We start from the raw sequence: 25,120 nt of genomic DNA, 5'->3' as shown, positions 1-25,120 counted from the left end.
CCATCATCATCATCATCATCATCACCACCAACACTACCACCAACACCACCACCACCACCACCACAACAACAACAACCAAAACCACCACCACCACCATCATCATCATCATCATCATCACCTACACCACCTTCACCACCACCAACTTCACCACCACCACCACCACCACCACCACCATCATCATCATCATCATCATCACCTACACCAACTTCACCATCACCAATATCACCACCACCACCACCATCATCATCATCATCATCATCATCATCATCATCATCATCATCATCATCATCACCTACACCACCACCACCACCACCATCATCATTATCATCATCATCATCATTTTCTAGAGTGTCAACATAATTATGGGCGTATTATAAAAAAATATGTTAATAATTAAGAGTATAACATATGTTAACCAATGTTTGGTAGATGTTATACGCGATGAAAAGAAAAAAAAAATCCCAGCAACGACGGGCATCAACTTCAATAATAATGCCAGTCCAGGATTTGACGTTACATCGCAAAAACAGGACTCATGATATACTTCGATATGGTTAGGGATGCAGATTATGAAAACAACGGTTAATGTTAGTTTAATGATGTTTTACATGTAAATTTTGCCTAACATGATAATTATAGTCATAATGATGAATTGACGTCATATCGGTCGAAGCCTTATTTTAATAAGATTCAATGTTCAGAAAATCCCCGTGATTGGAAAAAAGGAGTACATTGTTTTTGTTCATAGTACGTAGGAACGGCTAAGTTAGAAGAAAATGAGTACATGAAGCATAAAATTAGCGATAAATTTGAAAATGTGAAACTATAAAAATAGCGATGAAGTTTGAACTTGTGTTAATAAATGCATACATGAAGGAGTTACATAATAACCGATCGAACATTTTACTTGTAACACTTCACAAAGAAATCGATTGCAATTGGCAATAAAGCAGTCTACGTAATATAAAACCAGAATACTATAAATAGACATCCTATATGATAGTGGATATCGAAACTAGACAAAATGGCGAACGTTAAGGTAAAGGATTTACTTAAGGAAGAAAAGACAAAGAATTATGTTTCTTGTATGATAGCTCTTCATAAAACCGGAGAAGCCGTGTTGCCTTTTACCGAAGGAATACTTCAACAAGTTCATCAGCAAATTTCAAAACGAACCAGTAATCAAACCCCGTGTCAAACAAAATGCAGCAAGACATATAAAAAAAAGTTTAGCAGGTAAGACTAAGTTGATAAAAATGCTACTCTTTTACTTTAATTTAAGGAATCAGATCATTTCAAAAATGGGCTCAAAACCGAGAAGAGCTCGGCAGAGCTCTAATCGAGCTACAGACATATTTATATATGTGTGTGTCACAATGACCCGGGAGTCTATATAAAATGACCCGGGGTCACCTTTTCTTTAGAATCACCATCATCATCATCATCATCATCACCCTAAACCATCACCACCACCACCACCACCACCACCACCACATTATAATTCTTTACTTTTAATATATTACAACATAACAATTACACCAGTAACGACCTCCAATTTGTGTTTGCAAATCCTAGATTTCGCAAACTCAAGTACCCTTTAAATACAGTGTAATCGAATACTGGCCTATAATTTAGTTAGAAGGCTTCATTAAGGTGTGATTTTGGTGTTTTTTGTTTGCAAAATGTTTTTGGAAGTTTGTCTAATTAACCTTGCTACAATAATGAGCGATCAGGGATACTTTTTTTATTATTTTGACATTTCTTATGTATCCCTGTAACTGTCACGAGTCTGCCATATTAAAAAAAATTGTCAAAAGACTCGTTGACGGCCATTTAGGTGGACTACTAATTAACCCACAAACTTCGGGCCCCAGCGGGTTTTTTGCAGAAAAACACGGGGGTTTTCACACTCCCGCGGGATTTTTCTCCCGTTTTTCAAGAGCTGGGGAAAAATCCCGCGGGGATTTCGAAAAATAAAAGATTCAAGTTATTTTAGCTCAAAACAACATCTTATATCAAAAGAAACATTATGCTTCGACACCGGAAGGAATGCTATTTAACGAAAAAAACAACGACAAAAGCCATTTCAATTTCCAGCGGTTGGATGTTGTTTAGGAAGTGAAGTTGTTATACATATTTATATTGAGTCAATAATATAAAGTTAACATTTGTTTTTAATTTAAAAAAAAAATCAGATTTTAATAATTAGTTGTATGTAACCGTCGGCATCGTCGATATAGCCATCAGTGATCTTCCAGTTTATTTATTGTCTACATGATCACTTTCATTCAAGGCTTTAAAATTTCATTTAAGAACTACCAAGTGATATATAATTTCGTTTAAATAATGGATAACTAACCCCCAACCCCACTCCCTTCACTGCCACTTAAAATTTTAAAGCTGCACTCTCACAGTTTTGCCGTTTTAACTGATTTTTTATTTGTTTGTCTTCGAATTACCCATTATTGGTATCTTGAAACCAGTGTTTAAAGACTGCTGTCAAAAAAGATGATAGCAGATTTTTAAATTTCAGTCAGAAAACTTATCTTTTATCTCTATAAACCGTTTCTTATGGTTCAAGAAAAATGCATGAAACATAAAATTTTAACTTATAAAGAAAAAATCTGTGAATTTTTTGTCAGCAGTCTTATATGAATGGTTTGAATGCACTTCTGGTTCCATGTCAAAAATTAAAGAAGTTGTCAAAACGTTCAATGTGTGAGAGTGCAGCTTTAATAATTATCTATAATTATTTTATTGTTTAGGAAAAATACCATTAATGACTACAATTATTTTTGCTTTACAAAAATCTTCCCCCCATAGACACACACACAAGTGACACAACCCATTTTATACTAATGCAATACTTTTGTAATCTATACCCTGTGTACACAATGTTTTATACTGAATGTTAAAGGGTTGGTAAAACTGTATGGATAAGGGTGTTCAATATGGGGATTAAACCCATGATAGACAATGCACTAGCATTGTCTCCTACTCAGCCCCGGTGGCTGACCTCAGTGGCTGATTCCCACCCAGACATACATTAAAGGGACTTGGACACCAGATGATCCAAAAACAAGATATTCAATATTACCTCAAAACAAGCCTAGCCGAATCAATACCAATTATTATGAGACTGATATTACATCATTTAATGTGTTTAAAAGATTTCATCACTGTCTCTCTCTGAGACAAGTAATCTTTAAAAAATAGCACATAATGATTTTCCCGTTTATTAGTATTAGCATATCTACTTTAAGCATGTAAAGGGCACGTGGTTAGTACAGATAAACACATGATTGCTATTTTTAAATTTACTTCGATTTACATGGTAGACAAAGTGAGTTAATTTCGACTTATATGATTACATAAGTAAGATTCAGTGCACTGTACACTGTTGAAACATAACAGTTTGATGATAAATTTTGACAATTTTCACTTTTTCTTGCAATGTAGAATCTTGAGTCCAGTCCCTCTGTTATCAGATTCTGTGAAATAATTGCTTTCAAACAATTGGAAGAGCTGCATGGTGTACTGAATACAATAGTTTAATGAATTCCATCCACTAGCTGAATAAAGGATGAACACACATTTTAAAACCACATATCAGAAGTTTTTGGAGAGCATTATGTCAGCAAATTTAAATGCAAAACAGCGTTGGAAAATAAACAAGATTTTTTTTTTTTACATGTTTTATCAATGATACATGACGATCATCAACTTATTATAAAAATCAGAATTAAAAAAACAACATTTAACCATTTATTAAAGCTGCACTCTCACAGATTGAACGTTTGACATCTTTTTTTTATTTTTTGTCTTGGAGATATAGTTTTCGATATTCCATAGAAAACAGTTAAATATAAGACTGCTGAAATTAGAAATTTGATTGTAGATCTTTATATTTCAGTTCAAAAATTGATGTCTTATGCATTTTCCTTAAACCGTTAGTAACGGTTTAGGCAATAAAACATTAATTTTCAAACATAAATATGAAAGTTTTGATATTGTGGCAGCAATCTTTTATCACTGGTTTGCAGATATTTACGCAAAAATGTGCTCTTTCCAAGACAAAAAATATAAAAGTTGTAAAAATTGTATATCTGTGAGTGTGCAGCTTTAACTGTCCATTTAAAATTTGCCAGTACTTACAAATTTACTTTGATATTAGTATAATACTGTTATATATTAATAAATCAATATAAAAACAATATTCTAAGATCTAAATTGATTATAACTTTAAAAATGAAATAAACGAATGAAGAAACATAAGGCCAAAAAAAATTGTTTGTTTAGGGTAACCTTCCCAAAATTTCTAGGTAGGGTAGGTAGGGATTTTTTTTTATTTTTTTTTCAAAATCTGTCGTTAGTTCAGAGTGTTTTCTTGCATATGGCAGTATTTCCTACATTACTGTCATTGCCTGACTTTGTTTTATCATATAAACAATAATTCTGATTAAAATCTGCATTTATCCACCACTCGTAACTCTCTATTCGCTAACGAATATTTTTTTTGCTCAGAAACGGAAAAAAATAGTTAGGGTCGGCGCATTTTTATAGGTAGGATCGGGTTATCCGAAACAGACATATTTCTTTTTAGGCCTAAGTTCAAAATATGGAAATAAGCTGACCCTCACAGATTTACGGTTTTGACAGCTGTTCTACTTTTTTGTCTTAAAGTTATACGTTCAGCGGTAATTAGAAAAATACGTGAGCATAAATAAAATTAAAATTTTATGATATACTAGTCCATATCATATTCATTTGATGTTACATTTCAATTGTTTATAAAGAAAACTCGCATTTGTTGATATTTTGGAGATCAAAGATATCAACTTTCGAATTACCCGCCACAGTTCGTAGCCGTTCGTAGCCAGCTTCGGAATCGATCATTTGCATAATACATGAATGAAGCGCCCGTATGTAAACAACCGATACTGGCGATAGCGACGGTGGAGGTTATATGGGAGACGTTTTCTCATTATTCAATGATAGAGGGGATTCAAAAATGGATAATGTCGTAAAATGACTTATTTGCTACATAATGGTTTAAAGCTGTCTATGGGTATAAGATAACTATATGGGAAGCAGTTTTGATATATCTTGGCCGTAATTACTAATATGATTACTATATTGAAACGAAGTGTTGACTATATGGGAGTCAGTTTTGATAAAAAAGAAAATCCTTACTATATGGGAACCAGTTTTGGTAACTCAACGAATATATAATCATATAACATAAGACAGTGTTTGTTAAATGCAATTTATGGGTATACAATTACTATAAGGGAGTCAGTTTTGGTGAACTGCAATTTATGGGTATACAATTACTATATTTGATCCAGTTTTTGCATCTCTACTGTAGGCTAGGCATTGAACGCACGCTACAATGAACAGCTATAATGATAAAACGGGATCCCTTACCGTCAACTGTTCGTTTTATTATAATGCTCACGGTTTAGAGATATCAAAACTGGATCCCATATAAAGTAATTTATGGGTATACGATTACTATATGGGAGTCAGTTTTGGATAAATGCAATTAATGGGTATACAATTACTATATGGGAGTCAGTTTTGGTTAAATGCAATTTATGGGTCTTTAATTACTATATGGGAGTCAGTTTTGGTGAACTGCAATTTATGGGTATACGATTACTATATGGGAGTCAGTTTTGGTGAACTGCAATTTATGGGTATACGATTGCTATATGGGAGCCAGTTTTGGTGAACTGCAATTTATGGGTATACGATTAATATATGGGAGTCAGTTTTGGTGAACTGCAATTTATGGGTAAATTAACCAAAACTGAATCCCTTTTAGTCAGTTAAGTCAACTGTGTATTTCAATATGTTTTCACTGCCTAAGGATATCAAGCCTGGATCCATCTAGTAGTTTAATACCCATACATTTATGTTGCAAAAATGCAATTAACCAAAACTGAATCCCTTACAGTCAGTTGCGTCAACTGTTCATTTCAATGTGCGTTCATTGCCTAGCCTACAGTAGAGATGCCAAAACTGGATCCCATATAGTAACTGTATACCTATAAATTGCATTTAACCAAAACTGACTCCCATATAGTAATTGTATACCTATAAATTGCAGTTCACCAAAACTGACTCCCATATAGTAATTGTATACCCATAAATTGCAGTTAACCAAAACTGACTCCCATATAGTAATTAAAGACCCATAAATTGCAATTCACCAAAACTGACTCCCTTATAGTAATTGTAAACCCATAAATTGCAGTTAACCAAAACTGACTCCCATATATTAATTGTATACCCATAAATTGCAGTTCACCAAAACTGACTCCCATATAGTAATTGTATACCCATAAATTGCAGTTCATCAAAACTGACTCCCATATAGTAATTGTATACCCATAAATTGCAGTTCACCAAAACTGACTCCCATATATTAATCGTATACCCATAAATTGCAGTTCACCAAAACTTGCTCCCATATAGCAATCGTATACCCATAAATTGCAGTTCACCAAAACTGACTCCCATATAGTAATTGTATACCCATAAATTGCAGTTCACCAAAACTGACTCTCTTATAGTAATTTATACCTATAAATTGCAGTTCACCAAAACTGACTCCCATATAGTAATTGTAAACCCATATATTGCAGTTAACCAAAACTGACTCTCTTATAGTAATTTATACCTATAAATTGCAGTTCACCAAAACTGACTCCCATATAGTAATATATTGTATACCTATAAATTGCAGTTCACCAAAACTGACTCCCATATAGTAATCGTATACCCATAAATTGCAGTTCACCAAAACTGACTCCCATATAGTAATTAAAGACCCATAAATTGCATTTAACCAAAACTGACTCCCATATAGTAATTGTATACCCATTAATTGCATTTATCCAAAACTGACTCCCATATAGTAATCGTATACCCATAAATTGCATTTAACCAAAACTGAATCAACTGTCTGGTGTAATATGACTTTATAATATTTGTTGAGTTATCAAAACTGAATCCCATATAGTTTTGTTGACTATACGGGGGTCATTTGACAGTCTTTTTCATTTTTTGTTTATTTATTTTTTATAAAATCTTTAGCCTTATTGAAGTGTGCAATTGACTAAAATGGTTCAAGTTTCGGTTTATCGCCTTATCTGCCAAAATATATAATTGGATACAATTTGGATAACTATAACCTTTGTTATCAAATGAAGGCATTTAGTTTAAAGTAAGAGCATATTCAATAATTATAACTCCACAACAGCCATCGTACTATTATAATATTAACTATAGCAGTCCTATCGGAAAGTGATTGCAAATACCGGGTACCGGTAACCGTGCTTTTGCACCACCCTTCAGAACGATTTACGTTAACCAAAATCGAATCCCCTAAATATTCGATTTCGTTTCCCATATAACACTTACCGATAGGGACTTTCATTCAGCTACCAACATGATCAAAAGAAATGTTTCTACCAGTTACTCTTGAGGTTAGAGCGTTATTTTATTTTACTTCTAACCGACTTTTTAATGAGGTAATGAACGAACTTGCATTTTATTGTTTATATTTTCTAAATTCTACCATAAATCAAAAGGCATGTCTACAGTAACTGAAGTGGGTGGGGTAAAATTAAGTTAATATTCAATCGCGCCTAATTTATCATAGATATCGTACAGTATTATGTTTGGAGCAACGCATACTTGTAAGTAAACGTGCATTTGATTTCTGGACCATTAATTCATGATTGATTGACTTATTTCTATTTTAAAAAAGATGAAACTAAAAGTAAATCACGTAGTGATCTGCAGGTAGATAATTTACTGTACAGTATAGATAAAATTCTTATTTTTGTATTTTCAGTCACCTCCAAGCATTCCCTTATTATTTTTGTATTTTCAGTCACCTCCAAGCATTCCCCTATCCCAAATTGATATTAACCCTTACCATGCGGGGTCCGATTATATTCGGACCGAGTTGTGTGTAACCCGATCCATGCTAAGTCCGGATATTTTCGGACCGGGATATTTACCATGGGATGTTCAACAAATCCACTTCAAATTCTAATCTTGCAGCAAATTACCACATCAGTACATAAAAATCACATAGCAAAATAATAAATCTAGCATGTGACTTAATTTTATGTACCAATAATAGTAAACTGACAGAGAAATCCATAATTATGTATCAGATATTTTTATTTTCTCCCAACTCCGCCATTTTGAGTATGCGTTCACAGGGCATCTATACTTCATGCTTGTTTATTTTTCATTTTAAAGACTATTCCTTGATTACAACAACAAATCTCACTTAAAGTGAAATGTCAAGTTCATTACAAATTGTAATGGACGTATTCAAAATAGTTTTCCGTATTGTTTTATCTAAATGTTATGCAGTTACAAATCCCGGCATCAGTAAATGTCAATGACACTTGTATGTGTTCAACTCTTTCATTGTTTTTACACTATATTAACTCAAACATGAATAAACATGTAATTTAGAATAAACACAAGCTTTACATTGACTCAATGACAAGTATTTCCAAACCATTCTGTGATTTAAAATCCATAAACACCACCGTCCGAAATTGAGATTAAATTGTGAAACTAGGTCACCGGTGTCAACTTAGAAAATTTACTTTCGATTTCACCACTCACACTTAGAGCACTGTTATTTGATATTTAACCATAGAATGTTATAAAATGTTTTTCTTACACATAATTTACAGATATTTGTGTCTACATATTAGATGGCAGCCGCTGACACTTTTATTTTTTATCTATAAACAACAATATTTGCATGACCTAAATTGGCGGGGATAAAACAAGAATCACGTGACAGTTATTGTTTACCAGTGTCGGCTGTTACATTTGTCAATGCTTATTGCTATTGTTATTTTAACAACTCCTGCATATTTTAATTAATTATTTTATACAAAGAATGATATGACTGCTATCGTTTAGCCCTAGTCGAAAAAGAACAATAGTTCATTCAAAAATGTCACAAGTTTTTACTTTAATCGGATGCTGTTTTACATATCCGCAAGTCATATGGGGGCCAATTATCCGCATGTAATCTTTTGGTTACTTTACACATGATAGTTATAATTAAATTGGTGAACAGTGCCTATTTGATGAATGTTGACCAATTAATAAACATTTCGACTCATTTTAAACTTAAAACGAATTAACTGGTTTAATACATTTGGCTGCTGTCATCTGGAGAATGTTACAGTAGAGTAGATTTTAATTTTAACAAACCAATTAAGGTACACCTTAATTACAGGCTCCAAGCTTACACATAAGGATGTGGGACAACTTCACCTAAAACAAAACACCATATTAACACTGCTTATTTTTGTAATGTGCCCCCACCCCCCTCCCAATCACCAGGTGGCAAAATACCTGTAAGGTTTTACAAGGGGAAAAAGGGACCAAAGCATGAAATAAACACCCCTTAACCAAAACACCTCTATTGTCACTTATAAATGTATTCCTTATGAGTATGATGTACAATAGTGTTATTTATACAGAAAATGAAACATTACTTTTATCAATAAAAAAATCAAATGTAAAAAATGTAATTGGCAATTACCATTCTTATGAATTTATTTATTATATATGTCATATGATAACAGCTAATTAAGGAATTTTAACACAGAAAAAAACTACCTAACATAATATGGATTTACATGTTTATTTAAAAAAATAAAATAAAAAAAGGAAATAATCACACTCTTTGTCACTAAAATCAATGTTTGTTATTAAATAAAAAAGGCAAAACATGTTGCATCTCATGAGAGCTTTTCATCAACATTTACAATATGAACCAAAATTATGTTTTTGCATACATGCACGTCAAGAATTCTGAGAAATGACAAGTTAAATCATTGCATAAATGGCAAGTAACTTTAAGCAGAGATGTGATTTAACATTCTGCCATAATTGTAAGAAAGGTGGATACATTTTATTTCTTCAAAGTTGCAGTTGTTTTTACCAAACTTTACATTGCATTTTATAAATATGTACAAACAGTATGGTGTTGAAACATGAGTATACAGACATGTTAATATGTGCTTTATTTTGTTGGCCCTTCGGTAACATTAAACCACCTGATAACTAAATAGTTAAAGTATAAAAATTATGATAGTTTGCTTACAACATGTATATCTCTCTATGTTACATATATCTCTCTCTGTTTTAATGTTATCATAAGATGAAATAATATCAAATATATTAGAATATACAGTCCTACAATGAAATTATTTATGCACAGCCATCCAAGAACTATAACTATTTGATTTGTTAAGGCAGAGCAAGTATTTTTTAAGCTGTAAATAAAGTAACACTTGCATGTTTAATAATAAGAAAGCTATATGATATGTTATGTATAAAACTATACCAATGGGCTCGATAGGAATTTCCTATTCGCCTCTCTCATAGAGAACCTGCGTTCAATTCCCAGCCTAGGCGAGTGTGAGTTTGGTTAGTGGTCACCAAGTTGGACGAGTGGGCTTCTTTTCCGGGGTTTCCAGTTTCCCCTAGTACACAAGACCCACTCTCTGGTATCATTGTGCCAATGAGAGTTGCAAATACTTGTTTCACAATTGTGAAAATAAATAAGTTTTAACTAACACTCCCTTTATGAATTCAATAAGTTACAAAATTAACTACTTACAATGGTACCAGGGTGGATGGCATAAAATGGGTTCTTCCCCCCCCCCCCACCCCACCCCCAAAAATGTAAGCAATTTGTAGTCTGAGATGTTGCATTTTGAATGTATAAAATTACTTTTTATCTTATTTCTCTGATATAGAAGAAGTAAATTTGAACAATGTGAGGGGCGTTGCCTGGTGCACATCCCCCACTAGTGCAGTCAGTGGGTACAATGGGCAACTTGTTTTTAAGTATTGGTTCTATCCTGTCAATCTAAAGTAACTGCTTGTTATTGTTTATTCAGTACATATACATTAGAAGAAGCGATAAACTTCTTTTTCACTATTTTAAAGCTCATTTAATTATATACCATATGCACTTTTGATACTGTCCTTATAACCAAGTCTTGAGTACTGCTACTAAAGAAGACTAGTTCAGTCGCTGGTTGGAAATAACAAATATAAACATTTGTTTCCTTTAAGAAACATGATTGTACTTATAATATTTAATTAATACTGGTCAAAAGCATGTTTTTGATTCATTGTCTCATGTTGTGTTTATGCAGTCTCAAATGACTACAACTTAAGAATCGTATCTTATTGGTATACTGTTCTTTTAAAAAAAAACATAGTTGATGTTTCCATAGCAACCTTTTAAAATTGAAATGAAATGACTGAAAGATACATAATTGTGGAATGTTTATTTATCAATCATGCTCCCATTCAGTAATATTGTAATATCAATTTCATACTGGACTATTGTTTTGTGATCCTTTAAACAGGGTATCAGGTCTGTGCCATTAGTATATTGTTAACTGTTCTTCTTTCCATAGCTAAGCATCACTAAAATACCGTAATGTGAATTTTTATTTGCTGAAAATTATTTATTATGACATTAAATTAGATAAAGCAGATACATATTCATAAAATAATGGTAATGTAGTCAATAAAAAACCTGAACATTGGTCAAATTCTTTAACTTTGGTATGAATATCAAATAAAGAAGATTGGTTGCCATGGGAACATGCAGAATAACTTTCTCACAAAGGTTTTTGTTGCTTCATAGTATTGTATTCTTGATCTGAACACTAAAGCTAGAAAAAACAAATGAATGACCATTGACATATTTGCTTGTTTCTCTCCAATAAACAGCTGTTTTTCAATTATATTGTAGCACACGCCATATAACAAATGTTGTCCAAAATAAACAATAACATAAGTTTTCATTTAATTGCGTTCAATATCAATGTGAATCTTCATTTTACCCAAAAATTCTTCAATTGATGGATTTTATTGATGAACACAAATGTGTTTTTATGAAAAACAATAGCATATATGCAAAATAAAAGTATAATTTTTAGACAAGAAATTGTCTCCATGGTTACCGTGGAATCAATTTCAATTACTGATAGCTTAATTAAAACTTTAACATTTCAATATCACTGCCTGAAAGTTTGAATGTTGTAGAACAAGTATTATTTAAATTGTATTCTTTTAAAGTCAATGGGTGATATATTTAACATTCACTCAAAACAACTCAGCAGTGAGCACTGAACTACACTTACAACATTGCAGCATGGTAAGGGTTAAAAGAGAATGTTGATGAGCCTGATCCGTCGATTCAAATACCATAACACAGCCAACCCAAAAAAAACAACAGCGTAAGTTTATAACACGTACATCATCTTAGAAATCCATTTTAAATGTGTATTTGAATGTACTTGAATGATGCAGAGAATTAAGAATCCAAAACTAGATCACTCTATAATTTGACACTTCACATAAGTGAAACCACAAGTTGATCAAGTAATAATTAATATGTTTGGGGGGGGGGCACAATTATGTTTGGTGGGTACTCCTTTCCATATTGTTTTTTATATTGTATATTTTAAAGCTGAATTCTCACTAATTGACCGTTTTGACTTCTTATATATCATTTGTCTTTAATTGCCATTATACTTCCCAAATGTTCTTCAAGTTTCCAAAACATGTCAGTATTTGCAATTGAAATGTGAACATGTAAGAATTATGCAACAGTCAATTGTAACTACGCCCCCCAATCCCCCCAGGTCCGGCGAAATGGGCCGTGTTTTACCTCCAATGTGAACCTGGGTGAATGCGGTGGTTTTGTCTAGTGCTTAAATAGCGGGGAATGAGCCTTACCTTTGATCCCCGTGGGTGCAGTTGCATTTGGTGGGGATTTTACCAGCAGTTCAGGGATATTTTCTGGACCTAAAGTCAAAGTCCCTGCTTTCCGCACCGGTGGGGGGGGGGGGCATGGTTACAACTAACTGGTTTGTTGTTTTGGAATAAATGTAAACAAGTTGATCAATAATGAGAGTCAGCTTCAGGGCTTTTTCTATAGTACCCACAGCTTGGACTATCAGACCCATTCCCAAAGCAAAATATACAATATTTTTTCCCAATCTTCAGAAAAAAATCCTAGTCAAACAAAGGCAAAAAAACCAAACGTTTTTATGGAAGTCTTTTTACCTGTACTGGCTCATTCAGCATCCTAATTAACCATGTGTTATGTAATCTAAAGTTTTGGAAATATATGAAATCAGAAATTATTGATATTCATCACATTCAGAGATTGATCAGTATGAAATATTTTGTGTCATGATTTATTGCTAAAGATATTTATACCCCAAGTATTGATATTTCAGGCATTTAAGGTCTTTTGAACGGGAAAATAAACTTATTTATAAAAAATTCTCTATTCGCAGGAGACTGAAAGTCTTGTTTTTTTAACTGTAAAATTTCCCTATTTAGGAATATTCGCGACTCAAAATTCCCAAAATGTCTAGTGCCTTTTGCCAAACAAAGCGCTGCGCTATTTTAAAGGTACAATTTTACTTGTAATATTATTTATTATCTTTAGAAACAAGTGAGCAAGCTGACAAAGCTGCAACTTCAGGGAGCAATTATAAGGGTCATCAAGATGGAGCCAGGATTCATGATGCTCATATTAGAGGTGCTGGACCAGAGTCTGAGGAAGGGAGTAGAACTCCAAGCTGGTTTGAGTGTGCTTCAACTGCCGGGACATTTCAATGCAGAGTTAAAAAGTTTGTTGTTGCCGGGAGGCCAGTCTTTCTCAAACTGCTGTAAGAACCTTATAGAAACTAAAATTCAGTATAGATCTAAGACATGAGTGTACCTAAATGTTAAATGAAGTTGATATTTATGAACAATATTATAACATTTCATGTGAATTTAAAAGCTGGTTTTACATTATTTAATACTGCTAATGAGTTCTTGAAAATTTGTACTGAAAAATGGATACTTGACAACTCATTTGCATGTTTGTACTTCATAGGAAGTCTAGTGTTGTTTTTTTCTAAAAAATATGGTTTTAAACATCTTAACATGCATGTAGTCACACACAGGCAGACCCAAGTTGAATTGTTGGCATGTATGTATAATGAAATATGGGCAGTGTTATTTTATAAACGTTTAAAAGCTATTTTATATGCTGGCAAAGTTTGTATCTACTAAGTTATTAAAAGCACTCCTGTTTAGGTGAGTGCTGAGAACTTTCTTGAACATTCGTACTGAAGTAAGTATGACTTAATAGTAGCACATCACTGGATATTTCTTATTTTTAATCTTAGTATCTGTGAATTATGCTACTGACTTTTGATAAACCTTCCCTCTTTCAGGACTCTGACCTCCTTGTTTTGAATGAAGAAGTTCTAACCCTTGCCCATTTGATGAGGCAGGATTTCTTGTGTTCATTGATGAGGAGGACCAGGTGCAACCCAACTAGGCGACTTATATTGTGTTCTGACACAGAGTTATTTTTGGGCTGGTGACAAGAGGGCTATTCCCTTATGTTGTGTGGAGAGTCCAGGAAACCTTCCCGATTCCCTAAGAACAATACACTGGCCTTGTGCAAAGGAGGGTTCAGTAGATGAACACAATTTTTGCAGACGGATTGTATCTGTTCTCTTGATTTTCTTAAATATTAAAATATGATATAAACAATATCAGGTCATTTTTGTATACTTTTGTGAATGACTTGTTATTTTATAAATACTGATTTGTACTGTCTTTGGTTGCTAAACTGTCATTAAGTAATTATCTCGTTTCAATTTGAAAGCCAGAAAACCTGCATGTTATGTATACTCATGTTATTGTTTATATTTATGCCCCCTCCGAGGAAGAGGGGTATATTGCATTGCACATGTTGGTCGGACGATTCGCAGCTTTGTTGGTAGACCAAAGCTTGTCTAAGTGATAACTCAACAACTGAAGGACAGATGGTTATCAAACTTGACATGAATGTAGGGCCTGACCAGTAGATAACCCTATTGATTTAAGGGGTCATCAGGTCCAAGTTCAAGATCACAGTGACCTTTAATGGTATAAAGTTGTTAAAGCTTGTCCGAGAAATAACTAAAAAATACCTGAACGTACGGTATGGTTATCAAATTTGACATGGAGGCTGGGCCTGATTAGTAGATGACCCCTATTGATTTTAGGAGTCATTGGGCCAATGGTAACAGTCACAGTGACCTTTAAGTTGAAAAGGTTAACAAAGATTCTCTGAGTGATATCACAACAATGTCTGGCCCTATGATCATCAAACTTGACATTGAGGCTGGGTATGACCATAACTGATTTAAGGAGTCATTGGCCCTAAGTGACGAAAGTGCGTTAAGAATGAACGAGTGATAAATCAACAATGCCTGCACCCATGGCCCTCAAACATGATAAGGGGATTGGGCTTTACCAGTAGACAGCCCCTTTTGATTCCGGGGGTCATCAAGTCAATGGTGAAGGTTACAGTGACCTTGAAAGCATATTCGTGTGATTACTTGACAATGCCTGCACCCATGGTTCTCAAACTTGCCATTTAGTTTGGGGGTGACCAGTTGATGATCTTATAGATCTTGAAGTCAGAGGTCAACCTATATGCATGATTAAGTATTTTGTCATATTTACTTATTTCCTGCTGCTGAAAGGATATATTTTTATCTGCAAATATCAGTCATCATCTGAACATGATTTAGAACTTTACTTACTATCCTCACACTTTGAACGGTCATAATCTTAAAACTGCTGCAAAGGCATCTAATGTCAATGACAAGTCAGCTGTCATTTCAGTCTTTGCATATTTAATTCAATTTGCGAAATAAGCCTGACAACTTGGCGCTCCTCAAGGGGAGGGGGTTCATATGTTTGACAAACATCTCTTGTTTTTCTGTTTAAAAGCGCTTTCAAATGACACTCAAGCAATATGTCTGTTTGAATCCAAATTTCACATTTTATCTTTAAAATGTGTCATACCTTTCTCAACCTTGTTTAGAAATAATAAAATGGACCTAAAGCAGGCTCAATTTTGATACAGCCCATTTCTTAAGTAGAACAAAGATTAATGCAAAAAAAAACACTTTCCCACAAAGAAGTAAATAACTGAAATAAAACCATGAAGATCCCACAGTTTGTTGACTTCTTCTTGATTTAAAAACTCAAATCTTATATATCCGATAACTTGTGTAAGCAAAATAGTAAACAAGAGGGCCAAATGGCACTGAATCGCTCACCTGTCATATATTGCACATTCTTCCATTATATACAAATATTAAAAACCTAAGCCAATGAACACGGGGCGTGGCCAATTTTGACCCCAGGGCTAAAGTTTGAACAATCTTAATAGTGGTCCAATAAACAATGCTTCATACCAAATATCTAAGGCCTTCGCCTTTTGGTTTCGGAGAAGATTTTTTAAGTTTTCATCATATACATATATATAAGGAAACCCATGACCGCCCGGGTGGGGCCATTTTTTGACCCCAGGGCCAAAGATTGAACAATATTGGTACAAGTCAACTAGATGATATATCATGCCAAATATCTAAGCTCTTGTCACTACTTGATTTTACTTGCGTATCTATATATGTATATTTGTTATTAATTGTTGTATGTGGCCCATATTGAAAATTGGTATGTGCACTAAATATGTTATCCAGTTTAAATTAAGACGTTACTTGTCTTTGTGAGTTCGGAGAAGATTTTTTAAGTTTTCACTATAACACATATAGAGAAAACCCATCAGCCCCGGGGTGTGGCCAATTTTGACCCCAGGGCCATAATTTGAACAAACTTTGTAGAGTTCCACTAGACGATGAATCATGCCAAATATCTAAGCTCTAAGCAACGTAAGTTCAGAGGAGATGATTTTTGAAGTTTTCACTATAAACATATAGAGAAAACCCATGACCCCCCAAGGGGACAGGGCCAATTTTGACCCCAAGGCCATAATTTGAACAAACTTTGTAGAGGTCCACTAGACGATGAATCATGCCAAATATCTAAGCTCTGTCCAAGTAAGTTCAGAGGAGAAGATTTTTGAAGTTTTAACTATAAACATATAGAGAATACCCTAACCCCCCGGGGCGGGGCCAATTTTGACCCCAAGGCCATAATTTGAACAATCTTTGTAAAGGTCCACTAGACGATGAATCATGCCAAATATCTAAGCTCTAAGCAACATAAGTTCAGAGGAGATTTTTGATTTTTTTTTACTATAAACATATCAAGTATACCCATGACCCCCCGGGGTGGGGCCAATTTTGACCCCAAGGCCATAATTTGAACAATCTTTGTAGAGGTCCACTAGACGATGAATCATGCCAAATATCTAAGCTCTAGCCTAAGTAAGTTCAAAGGAGAAGATTTTTTTTTTTTTACTATAAACATATAGAGAATACCCATGACCCCCCGGGGCAGGGCCAATTTTGACCCCAAGGCCATAATTTGAACAATCTCTGTAAAGGTCCACTAGACGATGAATCATGCCAAATATCTAAGCTCTAGTCCAAGTAAGTTCAGAGGAGAAGATTTTTGAAGTTTTAACTAAAAACATATAGAGAATACCCATGACCCCCCGGGGCGGGGCCAATTTTGACCCCAGGGCCATGATTTGAACAAACTTTGTAGAGGTCCACTAGATGATGAATCATGACAAATATCTTAGCTCTAGGCCAATTAAGTTCAGAGGAGAAGATTTTTGAAGTTTTCACTATAAACATATAGAGAAAACCCATGACCCCCCAGGGCGGGGCCAATTTTGACCCAAGGGCCATAATTTGAACAATCTTGGTAGAGGACCATTTGGTGATCCTACCTACCATATATCAACGGCCTAAGCCTTGTGTATTGGGAGAAGAAGATTTTTAAAGTTTTTCCTTTTGGTTGCCATGGCAACCAGAGTTCTGCATGGAATTGAATTCTTTGAACAACTTTGATAGAAGACCACCCAAGAAACATCCCTATGAAGTTTTATTAATATTGGCCCAGCGGTTAAGGAGGAGATGTCTTTTAAGTAAATTGTTGACGGACGACGCACGACGGACAAAAGGCAATCACAAAAGCTCACCTTGTCACAAAGTGACAGGTGAGCTAAAAAAAGAGCTGCCTCTGTATGCACCCGAAGAGTTGTTCGGAATGGTCAGTATGTATGATTTGCTGGTATGTGACAATTGCTCCTTAAGTGCTTATTATATTTTGAAAGTTAATATAAACAGATGAATTCTTGAAAATGCTAGTCAATTTACAAAATACCCAACCACAACACTGTTCTGAAATGGTCTTAAAAACGTTTGTTTAGGTTAACATCCCCAAAATTATAAGGCAGGTAAGGTAGAGATGTTATTCAAAAAAATGCTCTATCTTGTGATTGTTGTCATTTCTCGCAAACATCACTATTTCTAGCCAGTGTCACTTATATAAAACTGTTGTTACGGAGCTATATAATGTCAAAAGTTAATGAGAGTTAATGTTTAAAAGAAATACTAATGTTGGCCCAGTTATCTAAAAGCTAACTTGTCTACATGTTGTGTTTTTTTTCTTTTACAGAAAGATTCCATGAAAAACAAAAGTTTAATTTGATATGTTGTTTATTTTTGAGAACTTCACCAAAATAATCATCACATATAAATCAATATACATGTATGAAGTTCAACTTTCAAAGTATCCTATGTGCTTTTGATATACCCTATTTTCAAAGGGTTTTGGTCAAGTTCCATCCACTTTAATATAAAATCAAACTTTTTTTAAATACTTATAATGCGTTAGCATGTCGCAGGTAACACGACTTATAAAGCTGAAGAGAACAAATATACACACAAATTTACATGATTGCGAGTACATATTTTGCTTCTAGTACCCAAGTATTTCTTAAGAAGTGACCATATTTTTTACCTATGTGACAAACTTGATCTCCCTTAACATTTCATCAAGGTGAACATTCTCACTAAGTTTGAACACATGTAATCTTACAAAGCAATATCAAGGTTTGATTCTATAATGTTTTAAAAATAAAATCAAGTGACTTCCATTCAGTCCACATGTGACCTAGTTTCAAACAAGACAACAATGAGACCCTTGTCATTAAGTTTCATGAATATTGGAGCACACAGTAAACCTCTAGAAATGTCTCTTATTAAACCTAGATTCTTGCTCGCTGTACAATTCCCTTCTTGGTTAAGGAGATAACTGTTCAAGGTGGCTAGAGATTTGTCGAGGATAGTGCTTCTCCATAACAGCCTTTCTACCCATACCGAAAAATTGTTGGTCAAGTGACACGTGAAGATCAGTTTCTTCAGCGACTCTGTATGGATAGGTCTTTTTTCTTTCACTGCGTTTACTGGGGAATATTGCCATCCTCTTCTATTGTTCCATGCACGGTTTAGTCTGCATACAAAACAAGAAATGTTTCATTTACAGAATAAGAATTGACCACATCACACACACACACACGCACAATTATCTAGAAGTAAGATAGTTATCGGAATAAATATTTCCACTTATAACCAGACTTAAAGCTGCACTCTCACAGATCTTGCAAACAGCACATTTTTGCGAGAATATCTGGAAACCAATAATATAAGATTGCTGACAAAAAAATCAGACGGCAGTTTTTCATATTTCCGTTCGAAAAATAATGTTAAATGCATAAACATCACTTTCTTTAACTTAAATATAAAAATCTTCTCGTTCCAAGACAAAAAAATAAAAGTTGTCAAAACGTTCAATCTGTGGGAGTGCAGCTTTTAAGCCTGAAAATGTGATCAGATCATTTCAATTTCATGAATTATGATGCAGTTATTTTATGAAATGCTTATTCTTGTTTCCTGTATAAATAGCCTGAATTCCCTGATTTTTAATATAATAATATATAAAAGGGTATAACTTCAAACTTCTACTAATATAAGATGTGAAAAGAGTCAAAGCTTGCTGTACATTAAATTTATTTACCTGTATACTAGATAGTATGCATCTTTGATGGAAGGTGGTTGTCAAGGACAATCACACTGAGGGCTTTAAGGGTACTAAAGTGTTTTTTTTATTGTTAAGCCATGGTGAATTCCTCTCCTCTTGGCTCAATGGCCCATGACTTTACTCATAATATTGAATCGGGGGAGGCCACTCATGCTCATCCGTCAAATGATGGAGAAGAACAGCTGAGATGCCCTTAAAATAAATAGCATTTCATTTTATTTTCATTTATCTACTTATATCATCAATAAATGTTATATGTTAATTATCAATATTATAAATACTTTATTAATATACCAACATATACTTCCAAGCTCAAATCACTGCATTTTCATGACACAAATATCAGGCCTTATTTGATAAAAAGGATATCAACCTCTTTTCTACCTTTTCATGATTTTTAAAGCTGCATTCTCACCTATGGACTGTGTAAACATATTTTATTTCAATTTTTGTTTTGGAATTCATTAGCCACTTTTTAAGCTTATATCATGAAACCTGAGTGATATAAGATATGCTGACAAAAGAGGTGAGTGCAGTTATTCATACTTACCGGTACTTTCAAAAAGTATGATGTTTTTTGCCTAAAAGCCTTTCTAACACTTATGAATAGAAAAGAGATTTTGGAGTTGATAAAACGCTGCCTTTGATTTTCTATATTTGAAAAGTTCGAATGATATTTTTTATATTTGCAAAAAAAACTGTACTTACAGTACACTTGGCATGTTCAAGCCAGGTTAAAATCTGTGACATCACCAGCCTCCTGACATCGGAGTCTTGAAGCGTGATGTCAAAAGATACTGAAACCCAAAATACCGTAAATTTTTATTAACTATTATTATATTATGTTTATATAGAAATTTCAGCAAATCATTTATCTTATAATAATTAAACCCTTGGTACATGTATTTTGTAGAGTTCATATACAAAACAGAAATATAAAAAGAAAAGAAATATAATTTTTTGCATTATTTTTTTGCATAAAAGATGGATGGACTACCTTTAACATGTTAACTAGTATCACATATGTACCAATTTCTATTTAAAGCCAGGTTCTTATATTATTGATATAAAAATGATAAAATATTTTTTTCAAATGCCATTTCAATCATGAGCAGGATCAAAACAATCATTGAAATTAGACTTTTTGATGAAGAAGCCCTGATTCGTATACTTTAGCTTTGAATCAAATTTCAAACAAGCCCTACTATAAAAAATCAGAATTTGGGTAAGACCCGAGGCATTTTACCAGTGCAGGGCTTACTGGCTTGTGTTAATTTCGACCATTTGTCAAAAGGAATGGATTTTCTTAACAAACGAATGCTTTATCACAGCTTATTGAAGGGCTGTATTTACACATTTGGGGGTTGGGCTCAGGTCCTTCAGTTAGTCAAAAAAGACATCAAATGCAATTTTTTGGTAATGAAAATATTTCAAAACAAATTACATATATTGAAATGCCAATAAATGTGCTGTATACAATTGTTCTTTTCAATTGAATTGCAGTTGCTATTGGATTTAGCTTGACTTTTTCAAGTTTTTGACGATATCTCTAACTTGCATATGATGCCAACTACCGGTATTTTGCCCTTTTAACATTTGACTTAATTAGAAATTCTGGATTTTGCATGTAATCTTATTTTACAGTGATCCAGGCATGTTTTGCCAAAGCCTGCCAAAGGCGGATCCAGTAATTGACACAAGATTGGAGTCACTCAGGGGTTGTAACCTTTCAACGTGTGTCCCCCCCCCCCCCCAGAACTGAATAATTCTGGTCAGCAATGATGGCAAACGGCCAGGTTCACCCCCTAGGAAATGTACATAATATCTAGTCCGAAATGGTACATTTTGGGCAATTTATTTCTTTTTAATCCTATATAAAAATATGCCACCTGAATGACTTTCAACGAGTCTTTTGACCATTTTTATTACTTAAGCGTACAGGGAAAAGATAAGAAATGTCAAAACAATAAAAAAGTATGCCTGATTGCTTATTAGTGTACCAGTACCATTGAAATAGGCAGTAAACAAGGAAGTTATGGGGTTAGGTGTGGGGTGTGCCCCCCATATTGATATTGCAAGTGCTGAAATCCTTAATGCTTATGTACCAGTCATTTGTAACCACAGCCCCGTAGGTCCGGGGAATAGCAGGGACTTTGACTTTCGTTCCAGTCTACCCCGGGTAAAATCCCAGCCCTGCCGGGACGACCAGTTGGTAAAATCCCCGCACCCCAGGGACCCTAGGTAAGGTCCATTCCCCACAAATTTTTGCGAACATAAAACCACCCCATTTACGCGTTACTGCGGGGCCACCTGGAAGGTAAAAGCACGCCCCATTTCCCCAGTATACCCCCAGACCTCGGCGTGGTTACAACTGACTGGTGCATTATAGCAATGAAAAAAGTCGATCATGCTGCCTCTGACAGCTCTTGTTTGTTTTCGAAATTATTTTGGATAGGAACTTTCACTAACATTTTGGCGAATAAGTACATCCGTTCTCCAAGGAAATGGGGTATGTGCACCCGCCCGAAAGTGTGTCGAAAGATAGCCCTACTGACTGTTAATAAATAAACTATCAATGGTTTTCAAACATCAGGTAAAATGTTAAGATAAAACAAAAACCTATCGTGATGTTTCGTTTCCACGCCCTCCATTTTCCCACTCCATTTGAAGCTTTGAATGCTATCCTTTTCTTTCAATGAGTGCCTAAATAAACCATCGACGTCAATATCTTTCCTACATTTTTCATTTACCGTCGCTTTCTTATATAGGCTTCATTATAAAAATAACCAGATACATTAAAAGTTACAAGATAAAATATGTTCATGATTTAAATACTAGCACAATACATTAAGTGGAAATTAAATTAAGTCAACAGTAAGGCACACAACATGTAGTTTAAACACTAATAAATAACATTAATTAATATACAACCATTATTCATATACACAAGTAGTACCTCTAAATGTAAAACATGAAATCTCCTCTTAAGCCTGCCAAATGCTCTCTCGATGCAGGCCCTTGTCCGAGTGTGTGCCTGTTGATATCTTTCCTTTGATTCACTGTCAACCCTAATAAAAGGGGTCATGAGGAATGGCTTCAGGGCGTACCTGCATATAATAAGACATAATAATGCAACTTGGCAAGGATGGATGTCTCTGATTCATAAGTAATATATCCAATAAAGAACCTTTAATACATATTCTTATTACTGTAACATAATCAATCTTATCTATGTAGTAGTGATGGGCAATCACCTTGGATTTTCATAATCGATTAATCGGAGACCCTGATCCATCCATTATCCGATTAATCAGCTGTAATCCGACAGTATCACAAAAGCATCATTTTCTGATGTATATATCAATAAGGACCTTTGTTTTCATGTGTATTTCATTTCTTATGCTTCAGTCAGAAAACAGGTATTATTTCTGGCATTTTGAATAATTCTAAAAATTATTTTAAAAAAATATTCCAAGGTTTATGAAGTAAGGGAACACTTCATGGTGAGGTTTACTTAAGATGACAAATAAATATTATATTGGTTGACCATGGCTTTTGGTTGATAATTGCCCCAGTGCGCATAATAATTACCAGAGGCATTTTTCAACCATGTCTTATCCTGTATGATACACATGTTTTGTCATTTGGACAAATTTGTCAATGACTTATGCACCAGTCAATTTTAACCACAGTTCCGAGGGTATACCGGGGAAAGCCAGGGAAATGGGCCGTATTTTTACCTTCTAGGTGGCTCCACAGTGCCGAGTGAATGCAGTGGTTTTGTCTTCCCGGGAATGGGCCTAACATAAGATTCCCGTGGGTTCAGGGGCATTTGGCGGGGGTTTCACGAGCAGTTCCTTCCCACAGGTAGAGGACTTTGGCCCGGCTTGGCTGGACCGAAAGTCAAAGTCCCCACTATTCCCGGACCGGGGGGGGGGGGGGGGGGGGGGGGCTTGGTTACAATTGACTGGTGCATTATTAAACTGGTTTTTAAAAATAAATTGAAAAAAATGAGACATAACACATTGGTTTTGGATGGCATTAGCTATAAAAAATAACGAGTACTTGGAAATTAAAAAAAAACAATTTTTTTTCTCACGTATTTTCGGAGTTGGACGGTAAACATTTCCATTCTTCAAACAGTTGTTACATCGACTGATCTTGACGTTCATTTCAATATGTGAGCACAGCTGGGGTCGATCAAGCCTAGTTTTATAAGAATCTGGGCTTGAATGACCCTAACCATTTCGCTGGAATAATTTGCACTTTTCCAGCACCTGGACGACCGATATCCAGGGTAATCTAATATTTTTAGATCGATGTCCCCCCTGGCCGTCCGCCATCATAAAGCGATTTGAACGCAAAGAAAAACTAAATGAAAGTACTGTTAAAACTCAAAGTATCGGTTACTTCCCTTAGCTTCAAGTTACTGCGATATATAAAGTTGGAAATTTAATGGATTCAAGCAAACTTTTCATGTTCATACCCACTGTCTCCTAAAAGGACACCATCTGAAAACGCCACATGTTCAATGGTCAGTTTGGCTGCCAATCCCGACGTTCTGAAGAATTATGTATACTGTCAGCGCTCCAGTCAGCCTTTTAGTATCGCCCTTTAACCGGACGTGTTTTGGCCGAATTGACAATATAATTATTATGTTAAGCGTTCGAAAGAAAAGATGGAAATACTGAAAACAAAAGTGGAAAACTCTAAGTTTTATACCTTTGATGTCACATACAGCCTGCATGTTGATGCTATGGAAGCCTTTCCTATTCACGAAGGCTGGTTCGTCTTCGGATGGCGCCTGGATTCGGATATGTGTTCCGTCTACACATCCAACAACATTCGGGAAACCAGCTTTCTTAAAAAATTCTGTCATATTCCATGCTCGAGCATTGGCATCAGGCCACATCACAAACTGATGTATGTGACCACAAATTGCTTCTGTTACTTGGGCTACAACACGTGACACAGTGCACTTGTGGTAGCCCATGCTATCACCAATGATGTTAAAAAATGCTCCTGTGGCGAAGAAGCGCAACGTAATCAGAATCATCTGTCAAACAGTAAGTGCTCTGTTTCTTCTTGTCGTTCTTTCCAGCGATTCCTTCAGCAAATCCTCTAGATAATCTATTCTACCATTCGTATATCTGTATCTGGCATACATCTCATTGTC

At 34.7% G+C, this 25,120-nt stretch overlaps 1 protein-coding gene and 2 long non-coding RNA genes across 3 annotated transcripts in view; 2 read left to right on the top strand and 1 right to left on the bottom strand.

Annotated features, from left to right (window-relative positions):
* The first annotated feature begins 1,004 nt into the window (after nucleotides 1-1,004).
* Nucleotides 1,005-25,120, top strand: part of LOC128243530 (uncharacterized) — a 47,923-nt gene continuing 23,807 nt past the window's right edge. The window contains exon 1 of the mRNA XM_052961358.1: nucleotides 1,005-1,236. Coding sequence (XP_052817318.1) covers nucleotides 1,025-1,236 — 212 coding nt within the window. The 5' untranslated portion in view covers nucleotides 1,005-1,024. The remainder of the gene's footprint in view (nucleotides 1,237-25,120) is intronic.
* Nucleotides 11,596-15,352, top strand: LOC128243538 (uncharacterized). Its single transcript, XR_008262849.1, has 3 exons — nucleotides 11,596-12,317; nucleotides 13,541-13,763; nucleotides 14,319-15,352. It is a non-coding gene; the product is annotated as an uncharacterized LOC128243538 (long non-coding RNA).
* Nucleotides 18,738-22,641, bottom strand: LOC128243537 (uncharacterized). The gene is made up of 4 exons (XR_008262848.1): nucleotides 22,564-22,641; nucleotides 20,653-20,741; nucleotides 19,921-20,136; nucleotides 18,738-19,356 (listed from the first exon to the last, which is right to left on the bottom strand). It is a non-coding gene; the product is annotated as an uncharacterized LOC128243537 (long non-coding RNA).

The sequence above is a fragment of the Mya arenaria genome, chromosome 8, assembly GCF_026914265.1.
Source record: "Mya arenaria isolate MELC-2E11 chromosome 8, ASM2691426v1".
In the NCBI taxonomy this organism is placed as follows: domain Eukaryota; kingdom Metazoa; phylum Mollusca; class Bivalvia; order Myida; family Myidae; genus Mya; species Mya arenaria.
This window is presented reverse-complemented; position numbering and strand designations above follow the sequence as displayed.